Source organism: Euleptes europaea, chromosome 7 (genome assembly GCF_029931775.1).
Source record: "Euleptes europaea isolate rEulEur1 chromosome 7, rEulEur1.hap1, whole genome shotgun sequence".
Classification (NCBI taxonomy): domain Eukaryota; kingdom Metazoa; phylum Chordata; class Lepidosauria; order Squamata; family Sphaerodactylidae; genus Euleptes; species Euleptes europaea.
Window position 1 is genome coordinate 30,378,656 of NC_079318.1, and position 23,808 is coordinate 30,402,463.

Below are 23,808 nucleotides of genomic sequence, written 5' to 3' on the forward strand. Positions count from 1 at the left end.
TCATCCATTGCTTCAGTTTTTACGAAAACTCTTAAATGCCCCTCGATGTGTTGCTGGTGTTACCCTTCGCTCTGAGTTTGGCCAAATGTCGCTCGAAGCTAGGGCATGGTTTTTAAGCTACAACTTAAGCTGTGCTTTAGCACTGAGGGTCTCCTAGCTTCTCTGAAGCATGACCCTTTTAAATCCTCATGGCAAAAAATCTTAGATGAGAAATTGTCATTGTTGGGCTTCTCGCAGGATATGTTATTAGATCTTGGGAAAACTGAAGCTTTCACCAAAATTAAAAAGCGCATTAAAGAGTTGATTATAACAGCACTACTTTTCGTGCTCACCGCGTTTGTTCATCCCAGTTCTTCGGAATACCACCACCATGTGGTTTGCCTGCTTATACTTATTATTTGACAACTCCTCATCTCTCTAGAGCCTTCTGTTTAGCTAGACTGAATGCTAACCTCTCTATGGTTATGCAGGGCAGAATTTTGAATATACCATACCCAGACTGGATCTGTCCTTGCTCTTCTGGCTCTTTTGATTCATTAGCTCATGCCCTCTTGGAATGCCGCTTTTATGAGGAACTTCGATCACATTATATCTCTCCCCTTTTAACATATAAATCTAATGTCTCTGTGTCTGACATAATGCCTTCTTTACTAAGTGACAGGGATCCCAAGGCAACATTGTCAGTGGCAAGATTTGTCCTTATATCCCTCAAACATTAGATATATGCTGCTCAAGATCAATGGATCAAGGAGCTTCAGTATATAGGGTAATTTAGAGGGCTTAGCTTAGCTTTTATCTAGATAAGCTAGAGATTATTGGGCTGTCCCATACTTTGTTGTTACGTAATCAATTATTGGTCCATATAATTTTTATGTATTGGTGTTTTTCATGTACATATTTCATTCATCTGTGGTTGTTAATTTCTAATGCATTTCAGACAAAGCAATTTGTATTTTTTTCTGTTACCCATGTTCTATGTTCATGTATCTTTTCTTGATTTGAAGAATTCATTGCTTTGCTGTTACTGTATTTGCTGGGCTGTGCATTGTGCTCAATAAATCATACCCATTTAAAAAAAAAAACTATTTCTAGAGGGGAGCCTGTGAACATTGGCTTCTTGCTCCTGCTACTATTCTTGCTTCCTCTCTGGCTTTGTCTGCTGCTTCCCTGATCCCTACCTCATCCTCTTGGTTCTCCTTGCTAGTCTCATGACTAACACTTTATTCAAGGCATAGGTTCCTCAGTGCTGTTGTATTGGGTTTAGTAAACCCCAAATGATGGCCAAGATCTCAGTTGATATTTGCAGTTTCCTGGGCACCTCAAATTGACTGTTGAGATCTCACAATACAATGTTGTGACAGCTTGGCCGCAATTTTGGGTTTGCTGGGCAACCCAAATACAACAGCACTGAGACGCCTATGGCCTAGATCTGCACTATTAGCTTTCTAAGCATCAGCTGATTATTATCTGGTACATTCATAAAGTACTATTAGCTGGCAGTAGAACTGAGCAGCCCTTCCTTTCTGAGCTCATGTTTTTGTATTCAAGGTTTGTTCTTTTTAATATCAAGTATTACAAACTGTTCCTTTGAATCCGTACAGAAACATAAGAATATGAACGTATGGAAGTTTCCAGAAAGATAAAAAATTATGCATTTGTTTCTAGAATTACCAAAGCTGTTACAAATTAGAACAAGGACATTTGAGAAACATTCATGAGCCATATGAGATTTTGAATCACTCTGGCATCAATTCTATCACTTGGCCCCAGCACTATACTGCCGTTTATTTGTTCAGGTTGAGAATACTGGACCCAAACTTTAGGTAAGATTAACATTTCATATTTGAACCTAGTAATCATTATGCATGACTTTGTAACCTCAAGACCAATCTAGTGAAATGCACTTTTATGTTGGGCTGGCTTGTACATACTGTTCAGAAGTATATGCTGCTGCACTTGAGAGCCAGCGTGGTGTAGTGGTTAAGAGCTGTGGTTTGGAGCGGTGGACTCTGATCTGGAGAACTGGGTTTGATTCCCCACTCCTGCACATGAGTGACGGACACTAATCTGGTGAACTGGATTTGTTTCCCCGCTCCTACACACGAAGCCAGCTAGGTGACCTTGGGCTAGTCACAGCTCTGATAGTGCTCTCTTAGCCCCACCTTCCTCACACAGTGTTGTGGGGAGCGGAAGGTAAGGTGATTGTAAGCCAGTTTGATTCTGCCTTAAGTGGTAGAGAAAGTCGGCATATAAAAACCAGCTCCTCCTCCTCCTCTTCTTTCTTCTTCTTCTTCTATAATAACCCACTGTCTGAGATAGGCAGGTTGTATTTATATTCCATCTTTCTGCCAATAGGCAGTCAAAAAGCCTTATAAATAAACAATTACAACATGTATCATCTCAGAATAAAACCAATATGCAACATCAAACCAAATGTCACCACAACACTTTCCATCCAGTTGCGTTTACTGTGCTCAGACTGGTGGCACCATGGAGCCAATGCCAAACGCTGACGATTCTTATCCCCCACAACAAACATACATTCAATGAGAAATAAGCAGACATCTAAACAGGCAATATTGAATGGAAGATATTAATTTTAAAAGCCCTAAATATATTTTGTTTTCCACAAAACTTTTGTTATCATTACTTTATTTCTGGGAAGGCATGGGGGGGGGGGGGGAATCTGGTAACTATATGCTAACCTCACAGTGTACGCACAATGAGAGGTATTCTAGGTGGTTGTTCACCAAATATGTGGAACTTGTTTCCCTTCTTCAACATAATAGGCTGAGATTTTTTCCACAACCTAGGCTGGTCCTTATTTTTTGAAGAATCCCATAGCTAGACATGGGACCCCACTGTTTCAGGATCAGGATTGGTCCAAGAAATGAAGCTTTGAATTTGACTGGGCAGTTCAAAGGTGGCTGCTGCCCAAATCTGGTGGGAAGATTAGGAGGTGAGACGTAACATTCCCAGATGGGGCAATCGGTGGATGAATTTAGCATATTAACAAAGAACCAGGTGTGAAAAGATGGTTAAGTTGGCCTCTTGCTGGCTCATCCTGGGTAGATCAGATGTTAGGCTTCTTTGATCAATGGTTGGATTGGAGGTGACTGGAAGTGGTTCATATTGTTTCGATGACGCATCCCTTGAAGCAAAGGATATGCTTCTATTATGCATGCATTGGAGCTGAGAGTATATTAATGCTTTCTGCATACCAGTAACATCCGGCCTCCATGATAGAATGTGCCTTGGTCATGACAGACCAGGTGCACTTTCTGAGATTCATGCTAGGGATCCCCACCACACGTAGGTTTTTAAGGGGGTGCCCTTCCAAACAAGAGGTGATTGGGAATCAGATTGGCGGGGGGTTTCAAGAAGAGGGAGGACAGAGGTCTCACACTGGAGTGTTGAAAGGACTGCTAAGACAGGAATTAGTAATTTGCAGTTATTTTCAGGGCTTTTTTCATGATGCTACTCACTGCTACTGAGTAATGGCTTTTTTCATGGCTCTCCCATGTCCTGATCCTCATCTGCTGGTCAGCCCCACTTAGCCAGAGGAAGAGAGAGGTTATTTGGATGTTCTTTTTGGAAGAAAACTGAATTAACATCAACCCAGTAGAGGCAAGCAAAGTAAAAGAGCAAGAAGGGGCAAAGCAAAGGGCTTTTCTACAACAGACTAGGGAAAAAGTCACCCACATCTAACACATCAAAATATAGAAGATATGGCAGCCTTGGCATAAGCAAGGACTTGGAAGGCTTTAAGAGGGGAGTGGACATGTTCACGGAGGATAGGGCTATCCATGGCTACTAGTCAAAATGAATACTACTCATGATGCATATCTATTCTCTCTAGTATCAGAGGAGCATGCCTATTATATTAGGTGCTGTGGAACACAGGCAGGATAATGTTGCTGCAGTTGTCTTGCTTGTGGGCTTCCTAGAAGCACCTGGTTGGCCTCTGTGTGAACAGACTGCTGGACTTAATTGCCCTCGGTCTGATTCAGCATGGCTTTTCTTCAGTTCTTATGATATGAAAGCCAGCAACCACTATAATGCATGCAGAGTGTGGAATTCCCAAGAAAAATCTGTACATAGTAGTCACACCAAAGTACACAGGTTTATTGTTAAGACCCAAAACCATGCTGTAAGTTGGCCTAAATTTGACAGATCTATTCTGATCATTTAAATGGTTACTGTGCAGTTTATTTAGATATTTTCATTATGTTTTAATATTTTGACATACACATGCTAGAAATATCAAAGTAATGTATAATCTTTTCTCTGGATTTGTTACAGTTTTTGTGACATGTCTGAATTATTTGCTGTCCGTACATATGGCATAACTGAAAGGTAATTATAAAAATGAACCTGGCTAAATATTAGATACTTAAATAGCACTGGAAAAATACAACGTTTTGGAAAGCAGAAACAGCAAATAGCTTTACCTAAATATGTAACTTGCTTAATACGAGTGAGTAGGTTTAATGGCAGACTTGAAAACTATTCTGTCATTTCAATCTGTTTTGTTACACCAGTCATAGTCAGTGATGTGTTCCCATTCATTAAGGATTGCTCTAGGTCACAAGGTATTATATTTCTTTAACAGCATAAAATGGATTGTGTATTTGAGTGAAAATGTTGCTGTTTGGTATATGTATGAAATGCAAAAGTACTAGTTTTATTTTAAGTTTTATTTTACTTTTATGTAGTTTTAGTTCACACATGTACCCAGCATTCAAGACAGAGCAACAAGTTGTATGGTAAATAAGCATATGTTACAGCCCACTCCTGACTTTAGGGGCCAAAAGTGCTCAGGAGACGTGCAAGGGCCTGCACCGGCGTCTGTACCCCTTGCGCCGGCGCCCATGACACTCACACCGCCAAGACTGGCACAGACGCTGGAGTTGGGGCACTCACGCTGGCCTCCCTGCACTGCCGTGGAAGCACGGCTCTGGGATGCCGGCTCTGCCTCCCACCAGCATCCTGGCGGCACAAGTCTGCACGCCGCAGTCCTGGGGGGCATTCCCAGAGTGTTCCAGGGGGCAGAGCTGCTGGTAGGCAGTTTCCTGACCCCTTTCAGCCCAGGAAAGCCCTCTTCTGTAACAGCAGTGCTGCACCCTGTTTTTGTTGGCGCAGCATCACTGTTTGCTGTGGGGCTATTTCCCCCATTTTCTATTTTTTATTTTAAAGGCATTTTTTTCGCCTTGCAGTGGCTGGGAAACCTGTTTGGAGGCACCATAGCAGCGCTGTGGCCTCGCCGTCCCCAGCTGCTGCAAAGCTCAGGAATGGGCTGTGAATTTGTGTGAGCTGAAAAATAAGAAAAAAATTAAAGTTAAAAATAAAAACCATTGACATAGTTGTAAAGATCCAGAACTCTTAATTAGGCTGGATGTTAAAATGGAAAAAAAAAAACCAAAAGCCCAGGGAACAATATTTCAGGCCATGATGTTGAGGCCCCTTATTTACTCCTGCTAGGAGTACCGTAGTTCTGGACAAAATTAAGCCACATGAAACCACAAGTGGTTTAAAAAGTAGGTTATATGTTCTTCAAAATATCACCATCAAGTTTCCCCCCATCAGAATCAGTTTCTGGGGAAAAAATTAATAGCTTCCGCTTTTGAAATTTCATTTTTGTTCCCATGGACCACTGGACTTCCATGTTCAGAGAACTAATTGCTTGCATGGATTGGAACAAGCATTTCTTTTGTGTATTCACTTATTCCCTGATTTAGTGGATACTTTCCCAAACCTAGACAAGTTTCTTTCACAAGTGGCAGAAGATGAAGAATTTAAAAGGCATCCACAATGGGGGGGGGAAAGTGGAGATAGGAGGGTTGGAGGGAGAACACAGCAGAGATGACAGGGTTGGGTAGAAAGAAACCAGTTACAGGAGGAGGGAAAGCAGTGATGAAAAGTTTGGAGGGGGAAAAACACAATGATGGGATAGTCAGGAGCAATAAGAGGGAAGGAAATGGGCCACTGATGATTGGGATTTATTTCCCCCTTAACACTTTGCAGACCCCCCCCTTTTGATTATTATTATACATAGTTAGAAAGACTTTAGAGGCAGCAAAGCACAGGTCAATATTTTAACACCTTGAGAATAATGTTATTATTCTAAAAGAACTTTTTATGAGACTTGCTCCATTTTCTCAAAATCTCCTAGTTTTTCCATGAGAAGTAGTGGGGGGAAATCCAACAAGATGACTGATTTTCCTGCACACCATTTCAAGTTTTTTTCTTCTTCTAGGCCTCCTCATCTTGAGTACACCTACAGTATATTTTGTCCCAGCTTTTGAATTTGTGGTTTTCATCCAAAAAGGTCCCTCCTTTTGAATTTGTGGTTTTCATCCAAATTAAAGCCTGCCAGAAGGAATGTAAATTGGGTAAAAGGCATAAAAGGAAAGAGTAATTTCCCCAGTGACCCTTTCCAAGCGTTCAGTGCAGAATGTGGGGCTGTTAATATTTTTTCAGAAATGTGGGAGAGCCTACTTGCAGATCTCCCACGTTCTGTCTAGTTGACTCAAACTGCCGAGGACTTTCTCGAAGTGAAGATTGTGAAGAAACAGTGTTTCTTCATGACACAAGAAATCTATTCTATTTGTACAAAACTCTAAAGAGTCATAATTTGAACCACTTAGGTAGTGATGTTGCTGATTTTTACATAACCACATAAAGGCTACAAGCTTATGTATACTTACATAGGGCTTTTGTCTGAGTAAACTCATAGAGGATTGCTCTGCATGGTTTTTTGGTAGTAATTTTCTGTCTGTGATTAACACATTATTGTAGTAACAACACTTGGGATGGGGGTACACCAGAGGTTATAACACAAACCTGTTACAAAACATAAAACCACAAAATATAATGTCTTCTCTTCCAGCCCAAGTGGTCTTAAGGTTGCTGGTTTCTCTGTCTCGATAGTAATTCTGTTTTTGGGAGTCCTTGTCTTCAGCTACTTCAGATATGTCAAAATATTTCGGACGCTCAGTTTTGTTGATCCTCTGCTGATCACTCAACCTAGTCCATCAGATTCAGCAGATGAACTTAAGAAAGAAGAATAACTTGTCTCTCTTGTAAATATACTGTAAAACATTGTAATTTTCAAGGAATTTTAATATTAAAATATAAGGGTAACTCAAAGATTTTAACTTATCCAAGAAAACCTCACAATCCAAATCTAATGTTTCTAGAGGCACTGCATAATTAGCCCTGAGACCCCTCTAACTGCTATTATATATTTTAAGCTAAATGTTGGGCAAATGTTTATAATAAGTAGACATTTCTTGCTGGCTCTGTTGTTTCCTTTGTTCTGCCCCTGATGGCTGTATACGAGTAGTGTTAAGTGTGAGATTCCACTGTTTTAGGGGCAATTAGAAGTACAGTTGCAATACTGGGTTTTTCCATGTTCTAATTTTTCTCCCTTGTGTGTTCCTGTTGCTTTGGGGGTTTTTTTTCTGTTCTGTTTGCTCCCTCTAGGTGTTTGACTCGATTTTACATTGCCTTTATGTAAAAACCTTGAGTTTAAATCTGCAGGGAGATATGCTAGATATAAAGTGATGTAATATCAAATCGACCACTGATTACTTTTAATCTATTGTGTTATGTAACTCAAACTGTTTGTAACAGAGTTTATTATTCATTATATGCCAATCTACTTAAAAGTTCATGGATGTTCATCATTTCAGAAAACAAGAGTTTTCCTGTAACTTCCAACGAGTCTCCAATTCTCCAATTCTAGCAGGTGATTTGCTGTCAGCATGTTCACAAATAAAATATAAATGAAATATACTTTACTGTTACTTTATGATAATTGAGTGTTATCTTTATAAATTCTGTACAGTGTCTAAGATAAAAGGAAGAAAGCATTAAATCTTACAGTGTTAAGAAACACTACACAGAATTCTTAAACAATTGCAATACTAAATTATAGTGTTACATTATACCATGAAGCTTGACAAAATGTGGGTGTTGTGACATTTTCAAAAGTAGGATAAGACAGGATAGGATAGACTTGGTATATCTATCTGTATAACCAGATTCCTTCCAGATCATTCTTGGGCGGTTGTTTTCGGTCTTCACGCTTATGCTGAATTGCCCTAATTATTTTTTTCCTTTGATTTTTAAGGCCATTAGTACCCATCTCCCAATATGAAGGGGTTCTTCCTCCCCCCATACTTTCATTTAGTTTCTTTACCGTTCAGCCCAATTAATCACTTCATGTTCTCACATCACTAGCTGGTTCTCTTGCAGCACTTGTGCAGAGAAAGGCACTGGCAAACCACCTCTGCTAGTCTCTTGCCATGAAAACCCCAAAAGGGGTCGCCATAAGTTGGCTGCGACTTGACCGCACTTTACACACACACACGTCCAAATATTGGTACCAGGAAACAACATAAAGGGAAGGCCTTGGCCTCTATTCGCTGTTGTTGGCCTTCCAGAGGAACTGGCTGGTCACTGTGTGAGAAAAGGTGCTGGACTACATAACTATGACGTGGAAGCAGGCGGATTAGCAGTTATCCAGGACACACCACCAGAACTCCTTGCTTTATAGAAAACAGTGTTGTTTAATTTACAGTGCACCGATACAAAAGACAAACCGTCACGTATACTTCTCTCCACCAAACTTCCCAACACAAAGTTACAGTTACATAGGCTTAAATACAGAACTCCACCTGAAACCAATAAGGCCACCTGTAGACCTGGCCACAGTATTACACCATCCTTACTGCTTCAAACCAGTTAGTTGCAGTTCACCCTAGAACCTGCAAGGCTATTGCTGCCTCTTGCATCATCCTAGATGCCTCTGATCTGACAGCTACCTGTCAGCTGTCTCTGTCAGATTATTATGGGCAACTTGTTACTCTGACAAACTAAGCACTGAAGCATGTGTACAGGGCCAAGTTCTTTCCAGGGTAGGGATTTTTTTTTTTTTAATGGGCAAGTATTCAATGATGTGAAGTCCGAGCTCTACTCAGACACCAATTTTCCATTTCAGTGAGAATAAGCCAAGAGCACTTATGCATTTAAAAACCTACAGGAAGCAGCCGAAGAGAGAACATTCGAACTTTTCCACCGCTGCCCAGGGATTCCTTCTTGGCGTTTAATCGCGCAGTCTGCCGGGAGACGGGTTCCTCCCGTGGTGCATGCTGGGGGCTGTAGTCTCGGCGCTCGCCTCCCCGTTGCAGATGCGGACAGGCTCGAACGGGCGTGTTTGGGTCATGCCTTGACCGAAGCCCGTGGGCGTCCGGGCGCCTGTTCCTCCGCGCCGGCTCTTCCCGCCCGAGGAGCCGGGCTTCGGTCCAGACGGCGGCAGGGGCGAGCCGCGCGTCGCTCGAGGGCAGCCGCGAGCGCCGGCCCCTGCCTCCGGAGGTGGCTCCATGCTGCCGGCAGCCGCCGCCGCCTCCCGCCCCTCGGCAAGAGGCAGGACGAGGGAGGCGGCGCCCCCCGGGGGTCCCGCCCGCGGCCTGAGAGGGGCCCCGGCGGGGAGCGGCCGCGGAGGAGGATGGCGAACCAGCTGGTGGTTCTCAACGTCTACGACATGGTAAGCGGGACCCGAGAGGCGCAGGGGAGAGGGAGGCCTCTCCCTCGGGCGGGGCCTGGCGCAGAGCCCCCGTCGTGCCCCCGGCCCCTGGCTGCCGGCGGCCTCCCACGTACAAAGCGAGCTCCCTGCCTGCTTTAACGGCTACAACGGCAGGTGATGCCTCACTTGTAACCGCCTCCCCCCCCCACCCTTTTCAGAAAGTAAAGGGACAATTTGTGTTAACTGTTGGGAGATGGGGCCGTGGCTCAGTGGCATACAGCATCTGCTTGGCGTGCAGGAGGTCCCTGGTTCGATCCCCAGCATCTCCAGTTAAAGGGACATGGCAAGTGGGTGATGGGAAAGACCTCTGCCTGAGGCCATGGAGAGGGGCCGTGGCTCAGTGATAGAGCATCTGCTTGGCATGCAAAAGGTCCCAGGTTCAATCCCCAGCATCTCCAGTTAAAGGGACTAGGCGCATAGGTGATGGAAAAGACCCCTGCCTGGGACCCTGGAGAGCAGCTTCCGGTCTGAGTAGACAACACTGACTTGGATGGATCAAGGGTCTGATTCAGTATAAGGCACCTTCATGTGTACTCAGGGCGATTTGCCGCCCCAAGCATCCGCCTCTCTTGCCTCCGGTTGGCTGCGAGGCAGGCTACAGAAGCAGTTCAGCCAGGCCCCCGAGGGGGGGGGGTGCCCCCTCCAGCCAACCCTCCCCCCCCCTCTATTTGGCAGCCTCAGCGGTCGATTACTTCCCTGGAGTTTCGAGATGGCTTTTCAAGCACGACCTCGCCTTTCTCGCGCGTGTTACCACAGATTACGTGGTGCTTCTTTTACCTCTTCAACGCGACTGAGGAGGATTTGCTGTTCTCTAGATGCACATTTTTCCTATCCAAATTCTCAAAACTCAAAAATAAGCCCCCATGGAGAGTGTTGAGAATTCGGATGGGAAAAGTGTGCATCTAGAGAGCGGCAAATCCAAGGGAAAACCTTCCATGCATAAATGACCTAAATCGACTCCCAATTTTAAATCGGGATTAAAAGCGGTGCGTCTAGTGGGTGTCCGTGGAATGAAGGGTGCGAATGTTCAGCAACAGGTGTATGAAACTTTCGGTTTTCTTTTGGAGGTTGCCGGGTTCAAGCAAATGTCCAACCTTACCAGACCTATTAACTTTTAAAGTATTTTATATGTCACTGAGGACTGAGGTAAGAATCTGGAAGATATTGTTGAGTCTGGTCATCAGTATAGGATGGTAAACATACCTGCAACTCTCAAACTGCTTTCAGTTGGTAAACTGTCTTGAGCATCAGCTCTTTATAGTGTAATTTTCAGCCTCGATGGACTTAGAAGGGTGTAAGTCTACTTAGGATGGTGCTGTTATACTCTTTTTTGCCTTTCAGAAGAAGGCAAAGGAGGAAAATGATTAAAAAAGCCAGTGGAAACATTTTTTTTTCAAATGGTTTCTCTGGTATAGTCAGGTGGATTTAAAGCCTAAATCATAGAAACAAGTTTATACTTGGTAGTATTGTGAGAAAAAACCAACTAGGTGAAGGTTTTGAGTCATCATTTCTTTAGATTAAAGTTTTGCAATAACACGTCATCCATGTCTTAACTTTTTTTTTTTCTTTAGTGGTGCACAGCTGAAAAGTAAAATTTCTGGAAATTTTGAACTTTAAGGGTAGGGAAAACACACACACACATATATATTTGTAATGGAACAAACCAGAAAGTTTGGGAGAAATAGAAATGTATGCAAAGCTTTTTTCTGAACAAGCCTGAACGTATTTACTGCTTTAACAGCATATGATGCATAGTACAATTTTAAATGACAACAAGTTATAAACTATCATGCATATGGACTTTCAAATTATAAATGCCTTTCAGTGCAGTCATGAACACTTAGTCTTAGAAGGTTGTAACTATTTAGAGTTGCGCTGTTAGTTTTCTGCAAAAACTGAATATGCCAAATACTAAAGAGAGAGGGCTACAAACTGCTACATGCTATTCTGTCTTAGAGCACAATCCTGAAGGGGGGGTAGATCGGTGGCAAGTGGGAGCAGTGGAGCTGTGCCGCCTCCTCAGAGGCTTCGTGGCCACTGGGGAGACCCAAAAAAAAAAGTGAAACAGGAAGGGTGAAATGCCCCGCTGCGGGGCTGCGCCACCAAAAAAGGGGGCATTCCTGGGGCGAAAGGGCTGTGGGAGGCAGCTCCACCCCCGGGAACGACCCCCCCATACCAGCATTGCTGCGCTGCTGACAGGCTGGCATGTTTGCCCCTGCTCCAGTGTAGATGCCACCTTATTTCATGCCAGCTCCTAAGGAGCTCCCTCCCTCTTCAGGAATGGGCTGTTAGTACACATATCTTAGATGTTTTTGCCATTTAAGAGGGAGAAAATAATAAAAATGGAAAATAGACAGAAGCAGTCTCATATTGTTAGAATAGTTCTTCCAATGTATTTGGACATACAGTGAAACTTTACAATGTTCAAAACACCGAACTCTTCCATTGTTGTTATCATGCATGTTATTACATATTAATTATGTTCAAAATTAGCCATATTTAAACAATGAACCTGTCTTAGAAAACATGTTGTAGACGACTGTGCAAAACACAGGAAAATGAATCAGGAGTCAACTGGCCCCTGGAGATCAACAGAATTTATTCCTGCATAAACTCTTATGAGTCAGAGCTTATGCAGGAATAAATTCTTTTAGTCTCCAGGGTGCCACTGAATGCCTGCTTTATTTTCATGCTACGGACTAACATGGATTCACATCTGGAAATGTCATGCTGTAGATTGTTTCATATAAAAATATTCATACTGCACTCTTTGAGTGAATAGCACTTTGTCTTAAAAAGCATTTCATAGAAGGTTTTTGCAGAGTACCCTCAAATATTCAGTTTTTCCATTGGAATTTTTTTTTTAAGTCAGTGGGGACAAAATCTCAATTTTTTTCTGATCCCCCCCCCCCCAGGTCATCACATACATATACACAACTGTTCTGTAACAATTAGCAACTGGATATGCTGAAATATAAATAGGAAAACTTGCATGCCATGCATTTCATTAAAGAAAATTCCTGGAATTGAAAAGCAGTATGGAGGTGATTATTTTGTACTACTGTAAAGAGCCCCGTGCCCTGACCTGGATGGCCCAGGCTAGCCTGATCTCGTCAGATCTCAGAAGCTAAGCAGGGTCAGCCCTGGTTAGTATTTGGATGGGAGACCACCACGGAATACCGGGGTTGCTATGCAGAGGACGGCACTGGCAAACCACCTCTGTTAGTCTCTTGCCATGAAAACCCCCAAAAGGGGTCGCCATAAGTCGGCTGCGACTTGTAGGCACTTTACACACACAAAGAGCCCCGTGGCGCAGAGTGTTAAGCTGCAGTACTGCAGTCAAAAGCTCTGCTCACGACCTGAGTTCGATCCCGACGGAAGTTGGTTTCAGGTAGCCGGCTCAAGGTTGACTCAGCCTTCCGAGGTCGGTGAAATGAGTACCCAGCTTGCTGGGGGTGAAGGGAAGATGACTGGGGAAGGCACTGGCAAACCACCCTGCATACAAAGTCTGCCTTGGAAACATCCGGATGTGACGTCACCCCATGGGTCAGGAATGACCCGGTGCTTGCACAGGGGACCTTTACCTTACCTAAAGGACAACAAGCTTAGGATATTTGCTTAGTTTTTGAAAGTCATACTTTAAAAGTTCCCAATTCCATATTGCTTCTGAATGCTTAGGGTGCTTGTAAATAATATCCATGTAATCTTTTTTTCCACTGCTGTCTGTGTTGTACAGTGAATCTGATTGCCAAGGGTGTATTTATTTATTTTTTATTGAAAATATTTGTAATCTCTCTTTTATCCTGATCAACAGGACTCATTTCATTTCATTAACTTTTATTGGCACACCAAAAAACAGAGATAAAACAACAATATACCTCCAAAGGGCAATACATATAAATTACAAGTCGGGTTAATAAAACTTTTCTTGTTCTTTAAGAACTCCTGTAAGAAATTCAGCCACGGTAGCCATAATTTTAGGATCATGATCACGCAAGAGAAATTTGCATTTCACTTCATTACTCCTGTATCTCTTGTACTGGAGCAAAGTAAATAGCAGTTTATCCTGCAGAGTCACATAGAAGGGACAATCTAAAAGGATGTGGTCAATTGTGTTCAACAAATTTAAACCGCATGTGCATAAGCGTTCATGTCTAGGGATCTGAAGGTATCGGCCTAAGAGCATCCTAGATGGGAATGCGTTAACCCTAGCTAATAGAAAAGCGCAGCGTTGAGAAGGTATCTTTAGGTTATCTAGATACCTAGCCATTTTACCTGATCCATTTGTCAAGGTGGTCCGGCCTGCCCTCCAGCAAACCGGTTCCTCCTTGGGTCAAAAGTTGCCAAACTCCCCACTGGGCTTCAGGACTCTCCCTAAAGCACAATGCGGGTAGACTCTGCTACCTTGTTGAGGAGACTCGGTCTGCTCTCCAGCAGGCCGATTCCTCTGTAGTTCAAAGTCACTAAATGTTTCCCTAAGGAAACCCAAATTCCTTACTGTGCTCCAGGATTCCCCCTTTGAGCGTAGTACAGGTATTTCGCCACCAGCTCTCAATTCCAAAAGGCTGGCTTTCCCAGGGATGAGCTGAGAGCTACTCTTCCCCAGCCAGTTTCCCAAAAGTCAAAACAAGCAAAAACCGTCCCTGCAGAGTAGAGCTTCTGCCAGGGGAGGCTTATTGCCACAAAACACTAGGGTAGGTGGTTTCTCACACACACACACACACTCAGGCACTTGGATTTAGCCCTGAGACCCCAAAAAAGGTTTCTCAGACTTCAATATAAAGTCTATAAGTTTATTTAATAAAATGTGCTCGTTACAGAAAGGAAATTGTTTGTGAGGCAGATAGCATAAAAACAAGAAATCTTAGCAATCTCTAACTTCACAGTAGTTCTTTAAGTTTCAGGCAAAATAGGCAAAGTTTCCAAGGCAGTAACAAATGCAAGGTTTTAGTTGATTTATAGTTACCAAGACCCAGTTCTGGTCCTAACACGCAGAGTGTCAGCCCTTCATGGTTGCCAGATGATGATCGCTTGGAGACATGACCAGCATGTCTCCCTCCCAAGCTTCATGATTTTGATTAGAACAGAGTTCATATTTATCTCTCCCATCTCATTGGGTGATGGCCATTCCACCCAATGAGATGTTGGGGACGCAATAAACTTGTAAGATATTTGGCATGACACCTCTAGGCCTTTTGAAGTTACAGATGTATTTGCATCTCTGCAGCAATACAAAACATCTGGGCTCCTTCAAGCTTTTGAGATGTCAGGCTTCTAACAGGATTGTCACCAAGAGAACAGATAGCTGATTTACAATAGGAAGGCTTTGAAATGGAGGTGCTTTGAAGTGGAGGTGGCAATGCCTCCGGTCTCCACACCTTTCCCCCCAAAGTGAAGTGGCTTCCCATGGGAAATGGAAATGGTTTCCCACGGGAATGGTTTGTGAGAGAGAGCTGGTCATCAGCTCCTAGTCTGATATCAAGACATTGAAGACATAGAAGGCCGCAGCCTGAACCAAAGTTTGGTGATCAGAAGAAGAGCAAGGTTGCTTTTCTTTACACCATTATTAAGGCCTAGGGCCACAGGAGAACAGATGGGGGGCAGAGCTGGGTTAAAATTCTGGAATTCTACATCAAGGAGACGTTGCTTGATTCTTTTGAAAATGTAAGTTTCATTGGCCAGAGCAAGATTATCTAAATCAATTCCAATTTGACAGTCTAGATCTAATCAATATGTCCCATGAGAAATAATGAAGTTCACTTTTCAAAAGATATAAAAGGGGACATGGCTCAGTTTGAAAATATAATTTGAGCCAATATCTTATTGTTTGAAACCAGGCTTTGGTGGCAATCAAGTTTTGTCCGGTTTCAAGACAAATTGTAAAATATGAAACACATTTAGGTATCCCCAATATTTGTCTAAGAAATATGGCTTGGATGTTCTCCACTTCTTGATTAAGAGTTCCAAGCCATAAGGGAACACCAAACAGAAGTTGGGGGAATATTTTCGAATTCAGGATTTTGATAACTTCAGGAACACTGATTCCCCTTCGAGTAGAAAAATTGCTTGAGTTGATTTAAGGAAATCCGATCAACAGGACTCAGAGTGGCTTACATCATTAAAAGCAGCTAAAATCTCCTTTCACAAAGATGTAATGCAAGTACCAAAAACAGCAAACCACTTACCCATCATAATAACCGACTTTCACTCACAAGGCTCCAAAGGCACACTGGATAGGCTTTGCTTTATGCAGCCTCTGAAATCTCTGTAAGGTTGGGCCTTCCTCACATCCTTGGGTCTCTTTTTATAGAACAGGAACAGCCACTGACAACACCTGAGCAGAAGCAGTTCTCACTATCTTTGAATGGAGGAACTATTAATAGCCCCTGGTGTAGCCTACCTCACAGGGTTGTTGAAAGGATAAAATGGAGGAGAGGAGAACGATGTAAAGCTGCTTTTGGTCCCCATTGTTGGGAAAGGCAGGTACAAATAAATAAAATAAACAAATAAAAAAGATACACAACGGGTTCTGAAGTTCTGTATATTGGGAACAGTTCAGCAGCAAAATATCATAGCAAGAGTTAAAAAAAAAGTTTACTCCAGTGGTCTGTCTGTGACTAGACAGTGAGATAGCTGCAGCCTGATCCTGGAAACGATGCCTATAATTTTAATTGGCTTGGGCAGTAAATGAGCAACTGTGTCTCCCAGACTTAGGTTGCAACATACAGAGAAAGGGGAAAAAATCCCGCTTATTACTGGCTTGCCCTGACCTGGATTGCCCAGGCTAGCCTGATCTCAGAAGCTAAGCAAAGTCAGCCCTGGTTAGTGTTTGGATGGGAGACCACCAAGGAATACCAGGGTTGCTGTGCAGAGGAAGGCACTGGCAAACCACCTCTGTTAGTCTCTTAGACCCCAAAAAGGGGTCGCCATAAGTCAGCTGCGACTTGACACACACACATTACTGGCTTGCTTTTTGGAGTTTTCTGGCAATTCTAGCTAAAACCAGGCCTGAGCTGTCTCTTGCCTCTGGATAATGACAATTTGGCCCTAGATTGTATCTGGTTTACAGTACTTGTTTTTCAGTTTAGAAGAAAGTTTGTTGGGCTACAACCAGGAAGACCTGGTTTTAAAATCCCCAGTCAGCCATGGGGCTCCCTGGGTGAGTCAGTCCCTTCTCTGCCTTCAGTGGTAAAATGAGGAAAATCAGAACTGCTTGGCGGGATGGTAAAATGTAATAATTAAACATTCCTTCTCATTGGCTTGTTCCGTTGCTTTCTTTCCCTCCCAGCATTCATCGAATATTGTCAGGTTGATACCAAATGAGTTGCTTCTCCCACTAATCAACAGCAGCAGACTTACGCCCACCCCAGCAGTTGGTTGCCAAGTAAGCACTGCCGCTTCTTCCAGGGAATTCCACCGTTCCATCTGGGTACCTGCTTGTTATAGTAGGCTTGAAGGATGGATAAAGACATGAACAATTATTCTATCAAAGGGAGTGCCTGAAATATTCCCTAGCAATTGTATGATTTCCTTTGGTGTCATTGCTGCCCAGATACACCAGTGACATTAATACCTTGCAAAAGCCATTCCCATATTTCATTCTTGAAGACAAATTGATATTGCTGTAAGTTGGGGGTGGGGATGCTTGCAGCATCTTTAAAGAATTTGAGGTACCACAAAGATTATTTTTCTTTTTTTGCTCTAGCAGGCTATTTTCCCTGGGAATCCTTATCTATGCATCCAGAATTCAGCCACCTCGAGGATATATTAGTATGAAGAATACACAGCCATAGCTACCTCCACCTTACAGAAAGTACATGACTGCAGCATTGTATATTCAAATAATTTAAGAATTAGCTCTCAGAACCAAGAAACACAAGCTTGCTTTCATTATGGACTCCTCATGTTACCCATTGTGATATTACTCAATTATGCCAGTCTTCCTACTTTCCTGGAAACCTTTGAGCAGAATTTAAAAGTATTTGCTTCCCCCAGGGTTATTTGTCATGTTTATTTGCAACGTAAACATAGTGGGAACTTTATATAGTGCAAATATATGGATAGACAACTAAATCTTGCAAAGTGGCCATTCTGATTGACTAATCTTAATTCTCACAGTCTACAATAACTACTAGTGAGTTTAGAGGATAAGGTATGCTTAGAACTTGATTATTGTGAATGGTAGAAATGCCTAAAGACAGAATCCTTTCATGTTTACTCAGAAGTAAGCCTCAGTTTTTTCAGTGGGGCCTAGTTCTAGGTAAAGTACATTGCATTGCATCCTAATACCTGTCCAGAAAACTACTCTCAGTGGTTTTTGTTTTGCTTTCATAAAATCATATTTGCTTTTCAAGGTGGTTATTCTTAGAACAAGGTTTTCAGCATGAGCACATCTATGAAAACCTAAGCTAGTCTTCAAGATTTTGAAAGGAGTGAAATTGGGTTGTGTTTTCATTAGTCTGGCAATAATGAGAAGTTTACAAGGATTGTTTCATTCAAACATAGGCTTGAATATAACACTAATTGTAGGTACTATAGGCTTGAGCTTATTGAAAACTGGATAAATCTGTGTGCAAATCTTGAACTTTTTTACATCTTTCTGTGGTTGACAAGGAAATAAAAACTTTCTCATTCTCTTCCAGCTTTATATTTTGAGAAATTCAGTATTTGAGGCATAACTAGCCGTGTTACCATAGGATATTTTATTTAGTTAGTTCATTTGTACCCCACCTTTCTCCCCAATAAGAAAGATCCATGCTGGATCAGACCTAAGGCCCATCCAGTCCATCTTTCTGTTCACACAGTGGCTGACCACCTGCTCTAGGAAGACCACAAGCAGGATGACTGCAGCAGCATCCTCCCTCCCGGGCTCCCCAGCAACCAATAGAAAAAGGTACACTGCCTCTGATACCGGAGGGAGTAGATCTGAGAAATCAGAAAGAAAAAAAAAGTTGACGGTAGAAAATAAAAGGAAGTGAATTATTTGGACAGAAACATTTTTAAGCAGTCACAAAGACTAACATCATATTTGGATATGGAACTAAACTTTATAATAGTGAAAAATTGAACTATTGGATAATATATCATACACGTAGCATGTTAGTCACATTTAAACAGTGAACATAGCCTTGAAAATAAGAATACCCAGGAATTATAATTGTCTGTTGCTGGATATTGTCTTACATACAAATCTTTATAATGTACTTTGAGGAAATAAAACTCTCTTAAAATACATTTCAGTCATTGCTAAAGAGAAAATATTTTATATGATTTTTTCCTCAGTGCATACTAATTTTTCTGTTTTGAAAATGTCTTCATGGGGAAAAGATTTTCCCCTGTAAAGTTTTCTGTCCTCCCAGCCCACCCTGGACATTCATGTCTCTATAAGCAGGGCTGTTTCTTGGGGTGGGGGGGTCTGGCAAAGGCACTTGCCCCGGGTGCAAGGAGAGGGAGGGCGCCACTGTGGGCATGGGGAGAAGGAATGCTGCTGCTGCATGGGCACAGCTGCCCACCCGCGCGGCACTGCTGTTGCGTGCTGCCCACCAGCACGCCCTCAGCTCCTCTACGCTCCCTCACTTCCTTTCTTCGGGAGTGGCCGCCGCGTGCCCCACCTGGCGCATTTCTCTCTGCCCCTGTGGCACCCCCTTCTGCCCTGGGCGCTCCTTCCCCCAGCTCCGTGCCTATTTATAAGCATCATAGTTATCCACTAATACTGGAGTGTATCTAGATAGTTGTCTAGATAGTTCCTTTTCTTTTTCTTTAATTTTTTAGCTCAGTGTGGCATTGTTCACGGCCAAATTGGCCATATGAACCATATCACTAAGGTAAAGTACTGGAGTGTATCCAACCATCCATGGATTTGTAGAGAAGGGTTTTTTGTTTCCCCTCCTCCTGTAACCCTCTAAGCACCTGATATCTCATTCCTGGGTATCAGTGGTCCTTCAGGAACAGCATAGGAGGCAAAGTGCGGGTCCGCAGTGAGAAAAGGGAATTGGAAAAAATTACCACCCCTCTTCCTCTAATGGAAATGCCATTCTGTCAGAGTAACTATGTGGCTGGATTTAGGCTGGCATCCTGTAAGCAAGTTTATGTGCATATGAGCAGAGAATCCTAATTTTTTGTCTATTGTGATCCTGCATGAGGAGTGAAAAACCCCAAAGACCAAACTAGCATTTAACCCTAACGTTGGCTATCATGTTCTGAATCAACAATACCTCCTTAATAAATTAACTTAGGGCAGGGCCAAGGTATTCCTACCAGTTGCAATGGGACTTGTGAAAGCACAGTGTGGGTGTACGCCTTCATGGCAAACAGGGTTCTGACGTAAGTCTGACTAGCTTGTTTATAACTTGTAGCATGACTGGCCTGGATGGGGTCACCTAATACAGCCTCCTGTCCCATAACCCTAACGCGTGCAAAACATGGGTCATATCTTTCTGTCTCCCACGTAAGCCTTCCTATATTTTTTTTTATCTCCGTCTCAAGGTAAAGGAATGTCGTTTCTACAACTTACCAAAGCATGTGTTGCGTACAGCGGACAGGTAAAACATCAATTAGTGTTTTGCACTTCCATAAAGCTATTAAATAGGATATACCAAGACCACCAAAAAGCCATATATATGGGGTACGTGGGTGGGGAGACACGAATAAATTCTCCTAAGCAGCAGACAAAAATTCTTGTTTGTTGCAGAGACGGAGATTATTAATATCACCCACAAACCAAACAGCTATTTGCACAGTTTTAGCTGATTACCTCTTTAGTGTCTGAATTTCAGGTGATTCCTTCATCTTCTCGTTTTGTTGAAACCTTAAAAAAAATAACAGGCTGAAAAGCCTACACATTTGCTTAGGTAACTCCAACATGGGAGTAATTTTGAGCCCTCTCAAGCTTGCTGAGTCTCCCCTGCAACTGTTCCTCTGGGCCATCTCTCTCCCTACCCAATCAAATTTATTTCTAGTTCCAGGGCCAAAGCAGATGTGTTAGTTTAGGGAAATGACCACTCTGGGAAGTATTAATTAGATTTATACATTACAGATGAAATTTCTTATAATGAAAAGCATAGGAAGCATATTGTACAGAACCCACGGGAAGCAGGACAGCAACTTGCCCTACTTTGAGTCTTAACCAATATGCTGACCGTGCTGGGCATGCAGTCTTGGGCTCCAGTTCCATCGCAGGGTCAAATACTAATTTGCTGTATATCCCAGAAAATTAGATGATTTTCCATGAATCCCTGTTGTGCTGTTCAAGAACCATCAGGGGTAGGGTGCATTGTTGCTTCTGCTGCCTTTTTTTAATGTCAAGTTACAGGTGACTTATGACTACCCCATAGGGTTTTCAAGGCAAGAGATATTCAGAGGTGGTTTGCCGTTGCCTGCCTCCACATCACACCCCTGGTATTCCTTAGATCTCCCGTGCAGATACTTGCCAGGGTCACCCAGCAAGTTTCCATGGCAGAGTGGGGATTTGAACCTGAGTTTCCCAGATCCTAGTCCAATACCTTAGCCACTACGCCATGCTGTTGCTTGGGGTGAAAAATACCTTGATACTGGCCTATATAGAGTGATTTGTTTTATAGCTCTTTTGCATTGACAGATGTCTTGGCTTACATTTTATGAGTTGCGGCCTGTCTTCTCCTATTCTTACATGTGGTGGAAAGTGCCATAAAGTCACAGCTGACGAATGGCAACCCTGTAGGGTTTTCAAGGCAAGACACGTTCAGAGGTGGTTCGCCATGATTACCTCTGCATGGGCTGAGAGAGTTCTGAGAGAAGTGTCCCAGCAGGCTTTTGTTGATGGTTAAATGTGAATGCTGAGAGTCTTTAAAGCAGGGGTCCTCAACGGGCACCATGGCACCCAACACCTTTTTTGGTGCCCACTAAGTGTTTTTAGAAGGTAGGGTTCTTGCCCAGCAGGGCTAATGATTGGCCTCTGGAAATCCAATTTTAATATGCAGATTAAAATAATGTTTTGGTGGCAGCTGCCACCAGAGTGTTTGTTTTATTCTCTCTTACCCCTCTTCTCCCTTGCCCTTGGGCTTCCTCTGTGTGTTTGGCTCCGCGTCCTACAGCCATTTTGGTTATGGTTCTGCTTCCCGCAGCAGCCATTTTGGAGTCACACCCATCACTGTCAGAATTCCAAAAAAAAGTTGAGGACCCCTGCTTCAAAGAATCTAAAACTTTTGGTAAGTGCTATGAATACAACAGGTGATAAATCTAAGTGGTCTGTCATAATATGTTTGTTTTTATGCGTAGGTTCAAGTAGCGAGAACAATTTCGAATTCAGAACTGTCAAAGGCGAATAGGCCATTACCTCATTACATACTGTAGAAATTCTAAAACAGTCGTGCTTGAAATTGTTTGCTACATGATATTTACAACCTTCCCTTCCCTTTGCTTGTTTTCAGGGGCATGAGGTGTTTGGTTCATGCCATCAATGTGACTAAGCTTTTGATTTTAGGTACTGAAGCAATTACTTGTAATTACCGTTCCTGTGGGGGGAAACTAATCCTCTTTTACAGAAAGAGTTATAAAGATTTCAGTAAGGTTGGTGATTCTTTCAGCCGGAGGACCAATTTCATGGATTTTTTTCAGAACAGTTCACAATTGTATTACTAATCACTGTTGATGATTAGTAACTTTGTGCGGCATGTGGTTTATAATGTTGGAAGCAAAGTAGATGTATTATGTGAAAAGACTATAAATTATACACATCTAAAGAATAAGAGTGAAGTATTATAGGAGTTCTTCTTACGATGTATTTATATTTGTAGGTCCTCTTTACCTTCTGTTAGAAAAAAACATTATGTGTGTGTGTGTGTGTGTGTGTGTGTGTGTTTAAAACAACCAGCTGTGTGTATGGAAAACATTACAACCTGAGTGTCCAGGGCTGCACAGAAATGGTGGTAGAGGGGCAAATGAACAACCGGATACAAACTTTAAATTACCGTATATACTCGAGTATAAGCCGAGTTTTTCAGCACATTTTTTATGCTGAAATAGCCCCCCTCGGCTTATACTCGAGTGAGGGTCCCACTGTCCTGGGTCGGCGGCCGGCACCCTGTCAAGAATATACAAGCATGCTGTATTATTTTGACAGGACAGCTGAGAAGGAGCTGTCAGTGAAAGAATAGATCCACTTAATCTAGCTGATGCAAGGTGTAGAAATGACTTGCCCCAGCAGAGTGGACTGGAGAGAACTAGATGGAACCGATAGTATGATGTAATACTCTAGGTGGCCAGGCAATTAACTATGCATGAGATATGCATATAAGAGCACAGCCTCTAGGGCTCAGTGTTGGGGTGAATTTACTGACTAAGCCAGGGGCTCTGCTGAAATGTATATAGAGCTTTTACAACTGCACTGTGAATAAACTAGCACTTTTGTAGAAGCTACCGTCTGGTGGAGTTTCTTGGGCATCTGATTAAATCCGCTGAACTCACAATAGGGTTATGGGCCCAGCAGGAACCACTGTACCGCAGGTGTGAGTGTGGTAGCAGCACTACAGAGTCCAAGACGTCCAGAAGCTACAGGTGCGGAAGCTAAGCCAGGAAAATGGCACAGATGCAGGCACAGATGTTCTTCCCGGTGGAAAGGCTCACAGCTGAAAACTACAGCGTATGGTCAGTACGGCTGGAGCACTATTTAAAGAGGGAAGGTCTGTGGGAGGCAGTTGAAGCGGCACCAACCACTGCCCCCGAGAAAGAAATAAGAAGGCTCTCGCCAATATAATTTTATCTGTCTCAGATAGCCAGTTAGTCTACGTGGCGAAACAGACAAGAGGCAAAAACAGCATGGGAGGCTTTACAAGCTGTTTATCAAAGAGGCTCAGCGGGTACTATTTTGTCCTTGATGAGGAAACTTTATAGGTGTCATAAATCACCAAGTACTGTCGGAGCATCTCATAGCGCTGGCTGTTCTGTTTCAGCAGCTGGAACTGAGAGAAAAAACGTACTCAGCCGAGGACAAGGTACACATAATGCTTGGATCTTTGGACAGTAGCTTTGACATGTTAATTACGGCATTGGAATGCATGTCAAATGCTCAGCTAACTTTTGAGTATGTGAGTGGACGGATCCTGGAGGACGAGGAGCGTCGGTGAGAGGGAAGGAGTCAGCTGACCACAGCCGAGCTGCGATACACCCCCAAGGTTAAATCAACGAATCGCCCATCTGCCGTGACCACAGCCCCCCAGTGCGACTTTCACCCCAGGCAGAGA

At 42.9% G+C, this 23,808-nt stretch overlaps 1 protein-coding gene across 1 annotated transcript in view; it reads left to right on the forward strand.

Annotated features, from left to right (window-relative positions):
• Positions 1–9,509: 9,509 nt before the first annotated feature.
• The window catches only part of DESI2 (desumoylating isopeptidase 2), a 31,109-nt gene continuing 16,810 nt past the window's right edge, over positions 9,510–23,808 (forward strand). Inside the window, exon 1 of the mRNA XM_056853689.1 lies at positions 9,510–9,550. Within this exon, the coding sequence (XP_056709667.1) occupies positions 9,512–9,550 (39 nt within the window). The 5' untranslated portion in view covers positions 9,510–9,511. The remainder of the gene's footprint in view (positions 9,551–23,808) is intronic.